The sequence below is a fragment of the Anopheles moucheti genome, chromosome 2 (genome assembly GCF_943734755.1).
Source record: "Anopheles moucheti chromosome 2, idAnoMoucSN_F20_07, whole genome shotgun sequence".
Lineage (NCBI taxonomy): Eukaryota > Metazoa > Arthropoda > Insecta > Diptera > Culicidae > Anopheles > Anopheles moucheti.
In genome coordinates this window covers 17,774,668-17,793,320 of record NC_069140.1, presented here as the reverse complement: position 1 = coordinate 17,793,320, position 18,653 = coordinate 17,774,668, and the positions used below count along the sequence as shown (strand labels likewise).

At 43.7% G+C, this 18,653-nt stretch overlaps 1 protein-coding gene across 8 annotated transcripts in view; it reads right to left on the bottom strand.

Annotated features, from left to right (window-relative positions):
* Positions 1 to 18,653, bottom strand: part of LOC128299182 (protein groucho) — a 186,864-nt gene that overhangs the window by 58,338 nt on the left and 109,873 nt on the right. For 7 of the 8 annotated variants that reach the window (XM_053035055.1, XM_053035056.1, XM_053035062.1 and 4 more), the window contains 2 exons: positions 16,345 to 16,436; positions 6,484 to 6,547 (listed from right to left, as the gene is read on the bottom strand). In XM_053035055.1, coding sequence (XP_052891015.1) covers positions 6,484 to 6,547; positions 16,345 to 16,436 — 156 coding nt within the window. Of the gene's footprint in view, positions 1 to 6,483; positions 6,548 to 16,344; positions 16,437 to 16,859; positions 16,943 to 18,653 lie in introns of those variants that run through there. The other variant, XM_053035061.1, reaches the window with a different exon arrangement.

Sequence of the window (18,653 nt, the reverse complement as noted above, 5' to 3'; positions counted from 1 at the left end):
CGGCGCGCCTTCTCCACCGTGCAGAGAAGTCTTTCTTTACGCCCGATAAAGCATAACGTACCACGAAGCTGCCTAAACAACAGCAAAACAAGCATGTGTTGCAGAGCTGGGTAGTAAATTTACACCCGACCGCCGAAACCCCTCGTTCATTTCATCTGCGCTACTGATTAGAAGCCAATAGGTAGCACCACACGCTGCATAATGTGGCGAAAACGTTGGAGATGCTTTACAGAAATGGCACGATGATGCCCTAACCCACTTATCGCCAGAGTAAGCTGCTTCCCACCGTTTGGCAATGAAGTGGCTTCTGACCGATGCTGTGCTATCAAAGGCACCAACCCTACACACCCTAGTTGACCTTCCTTGATCGTTCCGGCATAACCTTGGTTAGCCGCAGCTGGTCTAGGGGTCCACTCTGGAACACTGGAACTTACACATCATGCTTCACAACCTGCGCCTCGAGGAAACTAATTTTGTTCCGAAAGATTCACCCAAAGTGGAAGTTACGAGGATGATAAGGGCCGAAGGAGGGCGAAACAAGTTCAACAAGCACCACAGCACCGCTCTTAACCTAGATGCTGAAGAAAATATGCTGAAACGTTTTCGTACTCCCAATGTGCCGTGAAACCAAACGTGGTCCTACAACCTCCCTACAAAACTTGGCTACATCCACACACACAGCCGGAACAATTCTGAGTGGCTGCCCGGTGCACCGGGTGCACTTAGATACATCGGATGTGGTTTTGTGCCGGGCAGGATCCAAAACAGTGTACCAACGACTAGCATGTCTGCTGCTGTCTGTCTGCCCTGTCTGTCTGCTCTGTCTGCCCTCATAAAGCTCTATCTCACTCTCACATATCGCAGAAACGGCCTGGCGGCGGCACGAGCGGGTTGCATCCTAAAATGCATTAATATACCGGAACACGTTCCACAGTTCCTCGGCATGAGAGCTGCTGTGTTGCGTGTGCATGTGTGTGAAGGAAGGGATAGCAACAATCGTCTAAAAAGGCAACAGCAACAAACGGAAGAAAGAAAAAAGAAGCAAGAAATAAACTACAGGAAGAACGAGCATTCGAAACAGGCTAAGCGGTGTTAAGTACGATGCAAAAGATGCGAGCAAGTGGCTGAGGAAGGGACAGAGGCCGGACTGGAGCCGCAGTGGTTACTCCGTGTGGTTGCTGTTGTGGCTACGGGCCAGCAGCAGCATCGGCATATGTATAATGCTACACACTACACCAGCTCTAGAGTGCAAGAGTTGCAAGAGCGAACGATGGCGAGATCGAGGAATTTCTGAAGAGGTGGAGGTTCAATTTTACTTTTCCACCCTTTTTTCCCTCTCCTCCGCGTTACTTCTTGTCAATTTACGTTGAAGTCTGAACACGAACAACGCGCAGTGGGCGATCCGCATCCTAGGCGGAGGAGGAATGTATTTTCGTACTCCACCACCACGCTCCTCGCTGGTCCGGAACTAATGGAAGGGAACATCCGGGTAACACGAGTGTGTATCGTTCGATTAGGTGCAGCACTGTGAGCGCTGTGATGTATCGAATAAAATGCAACATACGATCATCGAAAGCCACCATGAAAGTGCAGGAGCGTGTTGTGTACGCAAGCATTCCGTCGTTGTTGCTCCCTCTCCTTTCATCAGCCAACCATCGGACAAAGAGATGCTTTCCAGTGCGGAACACCAAACACCGAACAGAGATGCATGCAGCCTGCTCCAAATGCTTAAAGTTACGATGTGTGAAAATGTTGCGCCTGCCAGTACCGCGCGGTTGGAAAAAAAAACGGGAAACGTGGCGCTGTGAGGGTTGAGAGAGATTTGCCCTGGTTTTTTTTTTTTTTTTTTTGGTTTTTTGGTCGGAGAGAATTTCAACGACCAAAAAAAAAAAATGGAAAATCTTTGGAAAATGTTTGCAATCCTCCCGTTTTTGCTTGTTGTGCCCCGTGCCAGTGGCGGTGGGTACAATTCGTACACCACCGGCTTGCTATGATGCAATCCTCTCCAAACGGGCTGAACGCTTCCTTTTTCGGTGCACTCGTCGTTCAGCATGATCCTTGATGCCTCTCGGGTATGGTAGTAGGGAACTAGAACCATGTGGAGTATCTGTACACCATACCCATCATCATCATCATCATCATCATCATCATCATCAACAATATCATTACTGATCATGTGAAGTTTTGGAGCGGCAAAAAAAGACCACCGTTGCGAGAGTTGGAGCTTCTCATAGGCCAACACCGAACTGCACATATGCATTTCCCCAACGAGTGTAGTAAGCAAAGCATATGAAGTGCGCATCATACACACCCGAACAAACCACCAGCCTCCTCCCCTCCTGTGGCTCTTTCCCGCTTTCCTAAAAAAGTGGAAATTCCATGGAGTTGACTGTACACCCAGAGCCCCGATCATTCGGTGCATCTGACAAAGCGCAATGTGCAACAAAATGTTTTCCGGATGTGTGAGAGAGGGATGAGCACAGGGTGAGCACTTACAGGGTGTTGCTGTCATGGTGGGTTTTGTTTTTTATTTCCCACCAACCGATACCCGAGACTACACTGGGCTGGAAGAAAGGGTTTTTATGTACTGTTACTGTACGGAGTGGCTTTCGAGAACACCGAGCAGCAAACGACGGAAACTGGCACCACCCTGGGGAGGCGGGTGGACTAGAATTCATGACGGAAATGATAGCCTTACGAAACGTAACAGCCCAGAACCGTTTTAGCAGTGTGGCCGCCAGTTCATCATGGTTGCGGCAGTAAAACACACGGAAAGGATCGCACTACCATGTCCCCCCCGTCAGTTCATGTTACATTCCTTTTTGTATGGCAATCTCCGCAATTCTATCTGTGTTTCGCTAAAGGGGTCTTTTGTTGCTTTGTGGTAAAAATTCAATTTTTCTGTTTATTAAGAATATGAAACTCTGCAATAGGATTTAAAGACTCTAATTTAATAACATGATCTTTTTGTCTTTCGTTAGAGCTTTGTATCAAGAATAATGGAGCGAAATAGTAAAACAGAGTTTAAAAATCTTAAAAATAAATTGTTTAAACATTAAAGTAACAAATTTACTGTAAGACGAACTGTAAGTTCCAGCAAGCACCAGCAATGTTACCCCGAATAGGGATCGTTACAATGTCTAATCACAACGATAGGCGACATAAATCTATCTCTCGCGCTCATAAGTTTCATAATTTCGACCACAGAGCAAAACCACTCCGTACATACACGACACATCATCGTCCTTCTTCGCCCTCGCGACCCTCGAAAGTCCCAGTGCGCCGAAAACCATCAATTTTCTCTTGGCCAACCAAGCGAAAACCCACCCGAAAAACCCGAATCCCCGCCGAATTGAAGGTTCCACAAACCCCGAAACTTTTCACGCGAACACTCACCAGAAACATGACCATAAAGCGGTGGTGTTGCGCAGCGGCCAGAGGAGTAGTGCGAGTACGATGATATGCAGCTAACCGCTTACGACTGAACTTTTGCACTCGGCGCTCACAACATACGTTACGGTCCCGGGTGGTTCGCCGCGTAACGTACACTCGAGCGCTTATGGGGCTGGCTGGCTGTATTAAGTGCAACAAATTTATGATTATGATTATGTAGAAAGTTCTCGATCTCGGCGACGCGAATGACGGTGATATGAGGCCCGGTGGTGGCCACTGCTCGCTTCCATTTTCGCTTTGTGGTCCACATTCCCCGGGGTCCATCGCACCATCGCTTGCGCTTTACACACTATTTGCTTGCCATTTGCTGGCCAGAGCTTGGCACACGGGTTGACCAGCTGTGTGTGCCCGCTTACTAACCCGTTCTACCCCCCTTTCGAATGCTCCCGCGTGGATGATGTATTAAATTGTACTGTTATCGTAATTTATTACACTGTGAGCAAATTTTCTCACTTCACTGCCGACACTGCCGGCAATATTTCCTCTCCTAAATGTGATCGACAGCGCACGGGAGATGGAAGTGGATGGAACGAAGGAACGAACTTTTTGGCACCATCAGCATCAGTTACTTCGGCACAATCGGAAACCGAACCGGCGGAAAGCATTTCCTTCCCTTTTGCTTGATTGGACAGAAAGCACCACTTTGGTGCCCTTTTGTAGCATAACCTTCCGTGTTTGGTTCAGTTCCTTTTCAGTAGCATTTCATTCTTACTAAAAAGTAAAGCGTAAGCTCGTTTTATCCATATCTTACGGCGAAGGATTTAATACTAAACCGTCTTAAAATCATCCAACAAATCGATATTACATAAAATCCTCAATTGAACAAAATTGTATGATAATTATTTCAAAAGTAGAAACATCATCCAGAAAAGTGTATTTTTAATGCAAAAGTTAAGAGATAAATGCATCAATAATAAATATTTGCACCAAAACACCACCCAAAACTATGTGTATCATTGCACGCTCTATCTTCATAACTAATTTAACTGATTAAACTGCAATAACGCAAATTGCACAACCGTAAACGGAGAGATGGGAAAAACTTTCTCGGGAAACCATAAACCCGAATACCGATTTAAGCTCTTGAAGGCTTATGTTGGCTAATCCTTTCTGGTTGCATACACCATAACACACCGTGTGCAGACCGTGTGGCTGGCACGTATGAGTGTTTTGCTGTTGCGGTATGTTTGTGGCTGGTTCGTGCCTCGCTCTCTCTCTCTCTAACTTTCGGTCAATCCACTAATACTAACCTACACTACAACTGTGCCCGAAAAACACACGCCTCCGAGAGTACGAGTCAGCGCCAAAAGGATATGGGGAAAGCCACCGGTTATAGATGTGCTTCTTAATTGATAATAAATATAAAATAATAAAACGAAATTGCTCGTCGGAGACAGGAATACCAATTACGGCTAAAGCAGTACCTACACACCTACCGCTCTACGGCCGTGTGGGGGGGTGTCTTGCAAATGGAATGGCATTATCGATCCCATCCCGACATCTGCACCCGCTTTTGTTTTGCTTCGCCTCGTCTGGGGCTCTGGTTCTGTATTTGCTAACTCACTTCCCATTTTTTTCGTTCGTTCGTTTGTTTGTTGCGAGAAAACCATCGCTTTTCATTGCAGCGATGCAGCGTCCGAGAGCGGCTTTGCTTTGGGTACGGGGAAGGATAAAGCCGACTGCGTAGAAGCTTTTCCGAATGAATGAACGCATCGGAAGGGGAGGAAGACAATTGACTATTCGCAAGATGCGACTGGCTCTAAGCTGCGTAGGTTTGCTGGATTAGTGACACACGGGCTACTACTGCCATTCCATTCCTGCAGATAAGCTTTTGGACGCGTTCGAGTGAGTATGATTGAAATTCCTATCGAAAGATCCATCGTATTTCGATAAAAGAAGGATGGTAAAATGGTATCTCTCTTTTATTCTCTCTTTTGTAATGTAATGATACTCTTAACTAACTCTTCCATTGCCATTTATTCATAAGCTTTCGTTACAGTGGCGTTGCAGCAAAATTGAGGTCTGATTTAAGCATCAAAAAGACGCTAAGACATGCAGGTTTTCATGCATTGAATTCTTATTGTTATTGAATTTTCTTATTGTTATTGAATTTCTGAACTCTTGTGGCTTCAAATGATTAATTTGTACTTAAAAGAGTCATTCTTCCGAATCTTCAATGAGGAGTTATTCAATTCAGGAGTCGACTCTCAAAAGATTCTGTAGAATTCTTGAATCTTTGAGCACTCATGCTTCTTTGAGTTTTACTTAATCTTTGAAGAAGAGATCCAGATTCATGAATCTGAATTAGATTCACCAAGTGCCAGAAGAAACATTAAATGCATTCACAATTCCATCCGCATAAATCAATGCACATGTACAAGTCCTTAGCTAAAGAGAGCTATCATACAAAGAATTCATTCATTTCTCCCCCATCTCACACCTCGGCGAACAGAAAGTGTTACCCAGTTTATTGGATTACCCGCCTTGCGCTATGCTGCTCGGGAGCATAAGTTACAGGGAGCTTTTTTCCCTCCCCCCAGCTCACGTACCAGGCGTCTCCATCGTACGCTTGGCTTGTCTATTACTCTCCGTCATTGTCTTCATGATGGTACCCCGCCGGAAGGCGGAATAGACACAACGAACGCACACGCTAATAAAATAAAGCAATTTACTTGAACGATCGCTGAATGTGGACATTACAGCCCGCCGCGGCGGTGACGACAACGGCAGATAATGGAGTGATTTTCTTCAACTCCTCCGTCCGGACCGAACGCACACATTCCGAACGCATTGATGACTGTTTCGGTCTCGAAAACCAATCAACGAACCAAACGAGTGCGAAGTTTATTTCGTAGCCCGATAAAACGATAGCCCACGATCGATAACAAAAAAAAAAGGAGAAGTAAAAGGACGACAATCATAATTTAGTTTGGAAAAGAAAAGCTTCCACAGAGTGGTAGTGGGGCATCTTTTTTATGGCGCACTGTAGCTTAATTTGGAGAAGTAACATAGAAAGCACTATTCACTTACCATGACATAATGTCTCTGCATTTCTGTTTTCTCGCTGGCCAGCTTATCACACTCGAGTTTTAGTCTGTGGGGAAGAGGAAAAACCAAAACGGATTATTTGATGCGATTAGTTTGTGCCAATGCAATTTATTTACAATTTATGTTTTTAAATCTTGCAAATATGGAGCATATGAGAACAACATGTTTCCAAAGTCCTTTATTTAAAGCCAATGACGATGAATACTTTATCCATCACAGCTTGTTGTTTCAAGCGAATAAATCTTACTCCAACATCAAATAAAAATTCTTTCATGGCACTGCTTTTTTTTGCCACAAAGTGTAACTACTAAAAAGTTGACATTATGCAAACAAGAGAAATGCAAAAGCAACATTCATTACACGAACGGGAGCGAGATCATCGTTCGATTAAATGTCACCGAGCAGCGTAGCGCGTCGTACGTGTATCTATGATCTACGGTGGACACGGGATAACCACACCGCGTATACATGACCACCCGAGGCACTATAACATGGCACGTACAACGATACGATATGACAGCAAAAAAATGACCAAAAAACACTTCAAAAACATCATTTTCACCATCCAACCACGATGTGGGGGGTTATTGCGAATCTAACCAAAACCGGATGTTGCATGTGTTCGACCGGGAATTGCAGGTGAATGCAAAACACAAAACCCGGAATAACTCCTGCTTGTCTGCTCATGTCATCGGTACCGGCGAGCCAAACGGAAAGGATCTGTGTAATAAAATAAAACTGTCGAAAAAAAAATACCCTCCAAGCAAACGCAACACCAATGACCATCGTCAACAAGCGTCCGACACGATTGAACCTTTTTTTTTTGCCCCACCGGTTCTTTCGCTTTATTTATTTAAAATCTAAGGTAGACGTCGGAAGGCACGATGGAAAAATCCCCCACGTCCGGATGTGCTAGTCCGACCGGGAGGAGTCGGAGCGCCGGTAACGGCTCGTCCGAATTTTCGGAACCCAAATGGACCGTGGAACTCCTCCAGTGCTTTTTGTAGCAGCAAAGAGAGAGAGAGAGGAAAAAAAAGCCAAACTCCAAAAAGGTACCACATTTCCCGCTAAACTCTGTTCGCTGCTTTCGTTCCGGCTGACAAACAGCATGGGAACATGAACTCTATTTAGTGCAACCAGATTCGCTTCTGTTTTTTGTTTCGTTTTGTTGCTTCTTTGTTTTCCACGGGGTTGGTGGTTTAGCCAGAGTGTTATGGACGCGACCGCACATCATTTGGGGATTTCGTTTCGTTTTTTTTGTTGCTGTTAATTTTTTGCCTTGATTTGAGTACACTTTTCACCTCTTTTTTTTGTTCAGTCCATCAAGAGTTCTAGCTGAAATATGTAAAACAATAGTTGCATAAACTTTTTCTATTACAATGTTTGTTTTTTTTTCTATTCATTTTACACATTTTTCTATAGTTTATTGCTGTTTTCTATTTTCGTAGTGCATGTTCCATTGTTTATACGTTATATCTTAGTAAACGATCTTAGTACAGTGATAAAGTAAACGATTTAACAAAGCATATAATTCTGTCAAAAAAAACAATTACCAGGAAAAAAAACTCCATGGTTTACTTCTCAAGAATTTTATAAAAGAATAGTATTTTTCAACACATTTTATTAAAATATCTACTTAAGAAAACCCCTCAAATAAGGGTAGTGGATAAACTAATTAAAACTTAGAATCTATCAATAAATTACAATTTTGTGTCATAATGACCTCGAACGTTAACCGAGACAAGCAAACGAATTCAAAAATTTGCTTCCGGATAGGAAAACAGACGACAAACAGGTATTTATGTTATTAATCTGTGTTTAAAAAAAATAACACTTGTTTGAAAAAAACACAACACAAAATCTGTGTTATTGACTGTAATTGCCTTGTGATCGGATGGTGGTGGGCTACACACTACAACGACATCAAGGTTGGGTGTTGTTGCGTTGTCCCGCATTTTATCTTTATGAATCCGTTTCTAATTTCACTACCATAATTCCCAGCGGCCCCCCAAACACACACACACGAAAACGTTGAATGTATTGAAATTCAAAACGGTTCAAAAACTTTCCAACCCGGAGGGTCGGTCGCCGTCCTGTCGTCGTCGTCATAGCCGATCTTTTTTTTCTTCGTTGTGTTTCGTACGTTTCTCGCGCGGTGTACCATCGCTAAAACATGGTTCCGGTTCGTTTATTCTTTCGTGGCCTCCGTTTGTAACGTTTACAATTTTTTTTCTCTTCCTCTCTCCCTTGCATCTCTCTTTTACCCGAAAGAAAACAACAACAGCCAAAAAAAAAAGGATACACCGTTAGCATTGGGAGAGATTTGCAATCTGTGCCACAGGATGGTTTTTGCCCACCCCTACTACAGCACCGGGTGGGATGATACACGCCCTAAAATATAAGATTCTCTCCCCCCTCCGGGTCGGTGGTGGCAAAGCAATGCGACGAGGGCTGTGAAAATGGATCGGCAAATCCCTAAAACTCGGTGTGGAACGGATCTCAAACACGAATGAATATTAATCGACCATACACACAAACACACAAACACACACACACATACAATTTGCATAAAAAGGTCGATAGGTGAAGAGAAAGATGGTGGTGGTGGTGGTGTGGCGCAAGTGATTTAATTTGTATCCATTAGCAAAAGAACGAACGACGGATATGGATTCCTTTTTTTCCTAGTTCACTGTTCACTTTTTTTCCTCTCACTCTCACTCTCTCTCACTCGTTTGTATAAACTCACTCTTCCCTACCGAGCCGTAAATTAACACAGTAAGTGAGATCCTTTCACGGACAGTTTTTTGGGCTTTTAGTAACACGGATTTTTGGTCCCGGATAGCGGTAATTCAAGCCGGAAATCATGAAGTTTTGTTATTTATTTTGCTTCTTATCTAACGCCATCCATTTTCGGTACATTTTGGGCATTTCCCTTCGGTTTGGTCGGCACCGGTTTAGGGCGATTTCGGAATGTTTTCCTCGAATGTCGAACACAAGCCCGGGAATCTTTGGACGAGAGGTCGCTTTCGCATGATTATTATTCAATTCGTGTCGGGTGTTTTTTTTTTCTTCTCTTCCTTCCTTGCCTCCTATTTTAATACCCCTGTTCTAGACTGCATTCAACATACGGATCGGTTCCCCTGGCCAATTTCGATAAAGCTCCCTCGAGGAGGAACAGGGTTTTTGGCGGACGCAGGAAATCTGTTCATTATGATTGTTTCGCTCGAAAAAAAGGGGTTCAATTTTTTTGCTCTCATTGAGCAAAACGTCCACGAAAGAAAAAAAAACAAGTTGAATGTATTTTTCGCTTTCACAACCCTCAATAATTTATGACATGTTGCTCCTTGTGAGCACACAAGGCACTGTATTGCATGGGAAACCACTTCTTTCTGTGATTAGGCATAAGGGAATGTTTTGTTCACGGGATCCATTTGGACAGGGGATATCAGGATAATTCACAAGCACAGGGAAACAATCCTTGACTGTACAAGATGTATTTTGAAGGGTCACCGGGCTAAATTGCACGACCAAAAAAAAAAAACGCCCCGTGCTACAACCAACTGTACTACATGTTCACACTTTAACGGAACATTGACCAACCGCAGCATTGCGCATCGGTACACCCTGTTATTTCTATATAAACAGCATCGAAAAACTGGTCCACTCTGGTAGGATAAAGGATACAGTGGTAATAACAATAACGTGCAAGTGCACAACTCGACCACAATCGCTCGACTGCTACACACAGAAGCAACTTCTCGTGCGGGCGCAGTATCGGAACGGGAGTGGCCTTGTCAGTTTTCGATTTCTTTCGCACCCTGTGTCTCTGGCAGTGTGGCATATAAAAGCGAACATGAAAATTCATTTCCTTACATTCCGCCCAGCCAAGAATGCACATGTGCGGCTTGTTTCAAGCATTGATGCTGCTTTTTCTAGCTTACTTGTAAGTAAAACTCATCCTTCCTCGAGTTCGTTGGTTGGTGTGTTACCATGGCAACACAGATTGAGCTCGGAATCGAATTTTCTACCCACGGCAACTCACAGCCCACTGCTCCTCGCATTCTCCGCCTTCCGGAAGCTATCTAATCGGTCTTCCAATCTGCCATGTCCTTTCACCTCGTGTTCCGGGCGGTAGAAAATAATTCCCGCAGGCATTGGAAAATAGCAACAGCTATTTCTTTCCCTTACCCCCACAGCCCTCTTTGGGTTTGTTTGCGATGTTCAACACGATCAACATCTATTCCACTTATTAAGTCGATTGAAAACAGTTGCCCTCTTTTCCATCTCACCAACACACACAGCGTAATGCCCGCCCCGATGCCGTGTCCTGGTCGCTGATTCTACTGCGAACGTTTACTTACAATCGAGCGAATATCGTCCGTCTGTGTACAAGTGTGTGCTTCACAGTGAGTCTCCCGTCGGTCTCGCAGGACAATGGTGGCTGGTAACCGTAGGAAAGCATGGAAGCTACCGAATGGACGATGTACTCGACTGCGAGATTGTGTCTTTATTTGTAATGCAAGAAGGAGCATGTGTGTCCTTGGCAAAAAGTTGGCGGTGACCATTCGACGACGACGACCGGTGGAAATGAGAAGTGAGATGTAGTGATAAAAGTAAATACTGATGCTCAGCTGCACCAGTTCATGTGCTGTGTCCTCCCCTGTCCATGGGTGCTTTGCTTGACTCATGGAGCAACTGAGTTGTAGAATTTTCAATTTCTTATCAGTCACATGTTAGTCTACCTTTAGCGTTTGTGTACTATTTACAGCGTGTAACATAACAATAAGTCTCACTAGGGTCTCACTAAAGGCAACGTTTGAAGAGATTAATCGTTTTACGAAAATATAAAAAAAATTATTATAATTTATTATTTACTATTAATTATATTAATTTATTATTTTTTTTACTAATTACCTACTTAAATCTCGCAGATATTAGTAGCGCTTTGATAAATAATTTCCGTTTTAGATAAATCAATTAAGTATAAAACAGGATTTGCATATTGTCTTTCCCTGTTCGTAATATTAAAAATGTTTTATTATCAATTTCCTAAAGTGGTGCCTTATTATGAATTTTTCTTCTCACAATATTAATCATCATTCAGGTAGTTGTAAAGAGACACGAAAAAAGAAGAAATAATTCAACATTCAACGAAGAAAAAGCTATAAATCATCGAGCTGCTGAAGCGAAACAATGTAATGAACATAACATTACACGATTAAAAACGAAAAAAACACACTTTTTGTCCAACTCAGCCACCAATCGCTACCACAATCACGCACACGCACAAGAGCTCATATCTAGTGTCGAAGCTTATCGAACCGAATCGATCGTACCCCTCAAGCGAAAGGTTGTCATCGTGAATCAAGATATTAATGACGGCCTAATAACTGGGGGGGAACGAGGGAGGGAGTTTGGGGGAATCGAAGAGGAGCGGGACACAAAGCAATAGGAATAAAAAAGGGAAGCGCTAGAAAAAAAAGAAAAATAACGCACTAACCGACCCTCGGAACCACTGAACCAGAAACGAGGAGGAATCGTACAAGGACGAGGGCAAATTGATGAGCCAAGGAAGGACTATAATAACAATAATATTTGATTCCAGTGTGGAAGTGGAAAGAGAGCGAAGAAGGGAGAGAGAGAGAAAGACAGGAGGAGTCCTTCCAAGTTCCCCCCTACCCACCCCACACACACGCACACCAAAACGCGTGCGTATTCTCTACACTCGCGCGGATTACCCTTCTTCGTCCCCGGCAGGGACGAAAACAGGGGGATCGAAAACTGTGAACAAAGCAAATCGACACTTTTTGCGTGCACAATAGAGCGAACCGAAAAGAAGGAATCCCTTTCCGCAAAACCGAAGGGGGAGAAGGAAGGAATCGAAGTCCCTTTTTTTTCCTTCGACCTCGGCTCGGCGCACACACACAGCAGACAACGGTTTGATATAATCTGCGAGCGGCCGCACGGAATGAGGGATGAAATCACATACGCGAATTAATAGGGGTCGATTGGTTGGTCGGTCGGTCGGTGGAAACGGAATCGACAGAAGTACCGAAACCAAACCAGTATATACACACGTACACACCACCAAACGAAAAAAAAAAGCTGACAGCTGGAATCCTCCGGGTAGGGGAGTGTGGGTATTTGTTGTTGAGCTTGTGCATAAGCTCTTTTGCCATCCACACAAACACACACACACGCACGCGGCACATTGACATTCGCTAAAGTGGTCATAATGATGGCACGGGAAACGGGAAGCAATAATGACGGTGAAAACGGAACCGGCGGATTTGAGGTAGGGCGCGCGTAAAATGTATCGAGGGTGACCGTAAAAGGGGGATGAAAAAATCCTATAAAAATGGTTGCCGCTCGGACTCGGAGAGGCCTCAACAAAGGGAGAGGGGAACGGAAAGGAACGGAAGCAATGCGAAAGAAAAGTTAACAATTTTAGCGCCGTTGTCACGAAACGAACCCACCGCAGTGGGGGAAAAGGACTTATAGGGCAGGGATATGGGAAAACAGCTTGAGCGTGTGGCGTGTGCTGTGCGCTATGTGGCCGAATGAAGGGTGTAATTGAAATATAAATAGAAAAATCAGCCCCGGCCGTGTGCAAATAAGGGCCAGAGCAAAGTGAGTTTAATAACTAACCGAAGGACCGGTGGGAAGGTTAGTGGTGAACGAGCAAGACAAAAAAACCAAAAGAAAGAGAGAGAGCGAGAGAAAAGAAAGGACGAAACAGCGAAACAGGCCAGAAGTTAGTGTTGTTTTATATGGGTGAGCTAACGGAGAAGGAATTTGAAGGAATAAGCAAGGGAAAACCCCAACGCGGGGAAGGGCTAAGGATGGCTTTTTTTTTTGTTTTCCTACCCACCAGTTGGCCAGAAGAAGCAGCGATAAGTAACGAAATTACAGACCGTGCGACACACTTACATCCTTTTCTTCCCGTTACAATCATGGCTTAACAATTACGAGATTAAGGGTGTTATTTAATTCGTTCTTGTTGCCACCACTTCCGGCGTACCTCTCGTTGATACGGTCGCGCACTTTGCGCGCTGCTGTGTGAAGGGGTTTTGTTGTTTGACGTTGTAAGTTATCATAAGTTTTGAAGAATGTTGTTTAAACACCATAAATTGTAAAAAAATAACCTTTTTCAAAAATAGCGTTAAATACCACAACACAAAAAAAAAATATTCCACAAAACTGCATCTGTTTTGTGCTTTGTTAAACACGCATTTAAATGAGAGTGGTGTGGCTGCATAACAAAAAAAACTGGGTGAACATGTTTTTATTGTTCCTAATCACAATCCAGCAGCCAAACGGCCATAAGGTAACGCAGAGGATTACATGGCAATAACACGCGGCGCAGCTGCACACGTGCATTCATCTCGCCCCGTACAAACTCTCACCTGGGCGCGCACAAGGGTGCACAGGCCGGCCGCACACCCTGGGCTGTGGAAAAATCTTCCCGAAGGGTGCCCCATTTGCCCATTAATTCCATTATTCCAGCCATTCTCCCTTACGCTTCGGTCTCTATCCGGCAGTCCTTGAAACCGTCGGGTTTCCTCACATTTCCGCTTTGTTGGCTGCTGCTTCCTTTGCCACCTCATTATAAACATTACCCGTTTCCCCCTGGTTCCCAATCCGTTGTCCATAATGCCGGCGGCTTTAATATTAACCCAAACCGGTCGGAAGCGATTCGTTCCTGGCTTTCAACAGCACCACCGCGAGGGTTGTGTGGCGTGGTGTATCATCAACGTGCCGTACTAATTTGTTTTGTGCATAATTTCAATCAAGCTTTTTCCGGTTCCGGTACTCGATCAAATGGTGAGTTTTCTTTCGGTTTTGTTTTCTGCCTCGCTGTTTTGCTCCTGTTTCCAAAGATGTTCCAAGTTCTTGGCACCAGAATATCTTCTTTATTACATTAGAGTCTAGTAGGCTTAGATTTAAATAGATTTCTTTTAACTATAACATAAAATACAAGATAATAGTCCTGATTAGGGCATTTTGATGCATTTCAATTTTGGAAACTTCTTGATAATTCACCACATAAATTATACACCTTTCGTTAAAGTGTACTTTAAGCTCGCAAGATCACTTTCAGCACAAGAAACAACGCCAGACAAAACAAATTCTCATTGTACTTTTCCCTTTGCCTGTGGGTGCTATTTGTCGAATGAATTCTATCGGAGCGATTGCTCCTTCATAATTAACAAGCTAATCAATGCGATTAGAGGATGTTTATTCACCGTATCACCTTAATCACTCTGCTCCTGCACGAATTCCACGCACTCTCCCACCCCCCGAAACTCCCATGCGTAACTCGGGGTTTTGCATCCGGGGGCCTAAACCATGCCAGTGTGTGTAGGATCCATTGAAAAGCTAAATCCATTAATGTTATTTGATACGTTCAAGCATATGGCAGTGGTGGCGAATGAGAGAAAGCACCAAAGAGTGCATGATCGACAGATAGAGAGAGAGAGAGGGAGAGAAAGAAATGAATAATCCGTTGATTGTGAGGTTACCCGTCGTGTCGAGGGCAAATTTCCGACGCGCTAGAGGTTTCCACCCCCCACAACTCCAATTCCACCCACAAATAGTTTGTGATGCTATCAATTTCAATTTCCATCCTTTCCAAATTCCCAACCACCACACGGCGGCACACGGATGATCCGAAAAGCCGCCGCCAACGAACACACCCTGCCCGCCGGCTGACATGGTGGTCGATGTGGTGGTAGTAAATGGTGAGAGTAAATATGCGCCACACGTGAGCATAATAACAATTAAATTAATGATTACGCGGTGTTCGATTCCCTCGGTTGACCCAAAACCCGGCACGACAAGGACAAGGGCCCCGGAGGGCTGATTAACGACGGTCCCGCAAGCCGTTCATTCGTGTGCTGTGCTAAGAAGACCGGCCGAATTTTCGGGGAGTCAATGCAATAGGTATTATCCAGCTGGCAAGTTGGCAGACACACGCTGACGCGAAGCCGGACAGCGAATTAGGGGCTTGAAATAGTTTACCCGTGCATATCCTTCGGGAGCTCATGTTTTCCGTCTTCGGCTCGTGTGTGCAGACGGCTTCTGAAATTAACATCATAATCAGCTGCTAATCATTTGATTCCTCGTGCGAAAGAGATGAACATTAAACCAGAATTCAAACTGCTTCGTCTGCTACCGTAGTTCCGTTGCTAGTGGTATTACGTTAATGCTTTTTGGATCGAAACAACAAAACCGCTCTGCACCGTGAATGTTCAAACTGTTAAGCGATAATGATCCCGCCTTTGGGACAGGATTAGGGAACGGCATTGATAAGCAGTACGATTGCTAGTTGGAAGCATTCAATCATAATTTTACTTTATAGCACAGAGTCCACAAATATCAGGAAAGTCTTCCGTCTGAAGCATTTAATTTTTATAATTGTACTACAATTGTTACACGCCGAGCTTCTTCGGCAGACCACGCGAAGGATTGATCCTTTTGCTGAAGACTCAGTGCGACGGTAACGGAGTTTTCCCGGTGAAGCAGAGGTGGTGATTCGTCCCGCTTACCAGACCTTCCCGCTAGTTGCTCCTTATCCAATGCTTGGGGAGCCTATTCAGACAGAAGGGGGCAAGGTGCCGAAAACCAGAGCTCTGATAAAAGAAACCTTCACTTTTCGCTGTTTCTACTTCAACCGATTTACAAAAACTGCTTTATTTAACAATTGCTCCCGCTTATATACCCATTTTAAAAAAAAATCATAGCTTCCTTAAACTATTTTTCATGCGGCTTACAATATTACATTTTCCTATGATTACTTCGATTCAAAAAATTCCAAATCGCAACAACAATATTAATACTTACGAATGGTACTGTGCTTGAAGAAAGTTGAATTCTTCTTTAATCCGTTCCAGCGTTTCCGCTATCGTAAACTGGCGCCCCTGGGGAGGCGGTCCCTGGAAAAATAGAGAAGGAAAATCATGTTATTCAATTATGCTTGGTAATGAAACCGTTTTCAAGTTAATAAAGCGGATAAGTATCTTCAAGGTTAATGCCAAACAAAGAACAACATATTTTACTTTGATTAGTCACACAAAACTGCTATACGTTTTGCAAAATTACATTAAAACTGAAGCATCAATAAATTGCACATGAACACATGTTTGTTTAATGGAAGAAATATGGCACACTAGGTCAACAAAGATTATGATATGTCCATAGACTTCTTTCCAAACACTAATCCCAAGGGAAGAGCCAAAGCGATTGGCAAACGTCCAGCGATGCGGTCATTTCCGACAGCCACGAACTATTCAGTTTGCCGCCCAACCTCAATTAACTATTTATGCGCACGAATTAAATATAATTATAGTTAAATGCACCTTCAAATTGGCAGTCATATTATCAATTTGTTGTTGGTGTTGCTGCTGCTGTTGTAGCTGTTGTTGTTGCTGCTGCTGCTGCTGCTGTTCTTGCTGGTATCGGTGTTGATAATGATGATGAGAAAGCAGCCGATGATAGCCAGCCGGAGCCAATTTGTCAATCCGTAACCGTACGCGTTCTGCCGCACACGGTTGCCAAATGCAGATGCAAAGTTTATCACTAATCAATGAACTTCCACCGCCAAGGGGAAACGACTGGATGTTACAGAATCCTTCGCGATTTTAATATTCTGGACGACACTTTATCTTAGACCACTACGGCTGTCAGCCGATCCACGGAAGCAGCTGTTACAGCTGTTTAACCTATAATTTGTTTTTCAGTAGGTTCACTTTGCAATTCTCGCTTAAAATACACGGATTCCTCTTAAATTCCTCTTTATTAAACGTATGCATCACTTTGGAATTTATCACTCATTTCACTACAAATTAAATAGACACATTTACTTAATATAAATATTTTATTACACAAGTATACAAGTACAGTATTAAAATATTTACAAATAAAACATATTAATACCTTGTGTGGTAAATATAATCAAAAGCAGTATGTACTTAAATAACACTAATAACACTGCACCGCGAAGCGCTTTTGTCGTATTAACAATAACATCAAACACGAACACAGAAATTAAAAGGCAATCATACCGCTAATTATGCGATACATTTCAATCGGGATGCTTACGGTAAACACACTACACGTCCATGAATCGTTATCGCATCGCACAATGAACATTATGTTGACCTCGTCACTGTGGTGTAATTCATCCACAGTGAAAGTGTGAACATAATTAATCTGATTAATTTCATTCCTCGAAAAAAAACACAGCGGGGTGCTTTATTGTTTCATCGTAACAATAATAATGTTTTATTCATAAACTGCCACCCAACGCCAAACGGGCCAAACGAACTGGCAGGAACAGTGAAATGAATGATTATAATAAAAAAAAAGGAGAAAAAAAGAGAGATGAGAGAAAAAATCGACATCCACTGTGGATGACAAACAAAAACCGCACGAAAGTATACAACGAAAATAAAAACATAATGCAACTTGCATTCACTGATTAAATACTGTCAAATGAGCATCATCATATCATTCACCATCTCCACCCCCTCCCAACCAAAAAAAAAAAAACACTCGCGCAATACCACTCAATTAAGCGATCATTTGAACCCACACGGCCAGATAGCACCAACCAACCAATCCGCACGCACACATACGCGAGAAACCGAACCGAGAAAGGATGCCGTTTTTCCACGGGCAATCAGCGGTACGCGCGCAGTAGGCGATGAACGTGGCACACACGGTTCACGCTTGACTTCGGATAAAAAGGATACGTCCGCAAGCATGTAGCGTCATCTGCGCGTGTTTGTGTGTGTGTGTTTGTTTGGTCCTGTGTCATGGTAAGAGTTCCTACGAAACGGATACCGGTGTTTTCTACAAAGCGCACCCAATTTACGGCACCCTGGCATGTGTTGGTGTGCGATAATACGGTAGCACAAGAGCACGCGGCGGACAGGAATGCAGAGCAGCGGGCAGATGAGAGATGGGCAAGGCACGGAGCAAGCGCATCACACCCTGGCTCGGATCTGTTGTTTGGACAAGAAATTTTCGAAACATGTTGGCTGTGTGCTCTCTTCCCTTTATTTGTGAAGCAGCAGGAAGCTCGTGAATGAAAGAGTGAGACCGAGCGATACATGTATGTACGAGATGAAGCGCAGTTTGTTTGTTTCATT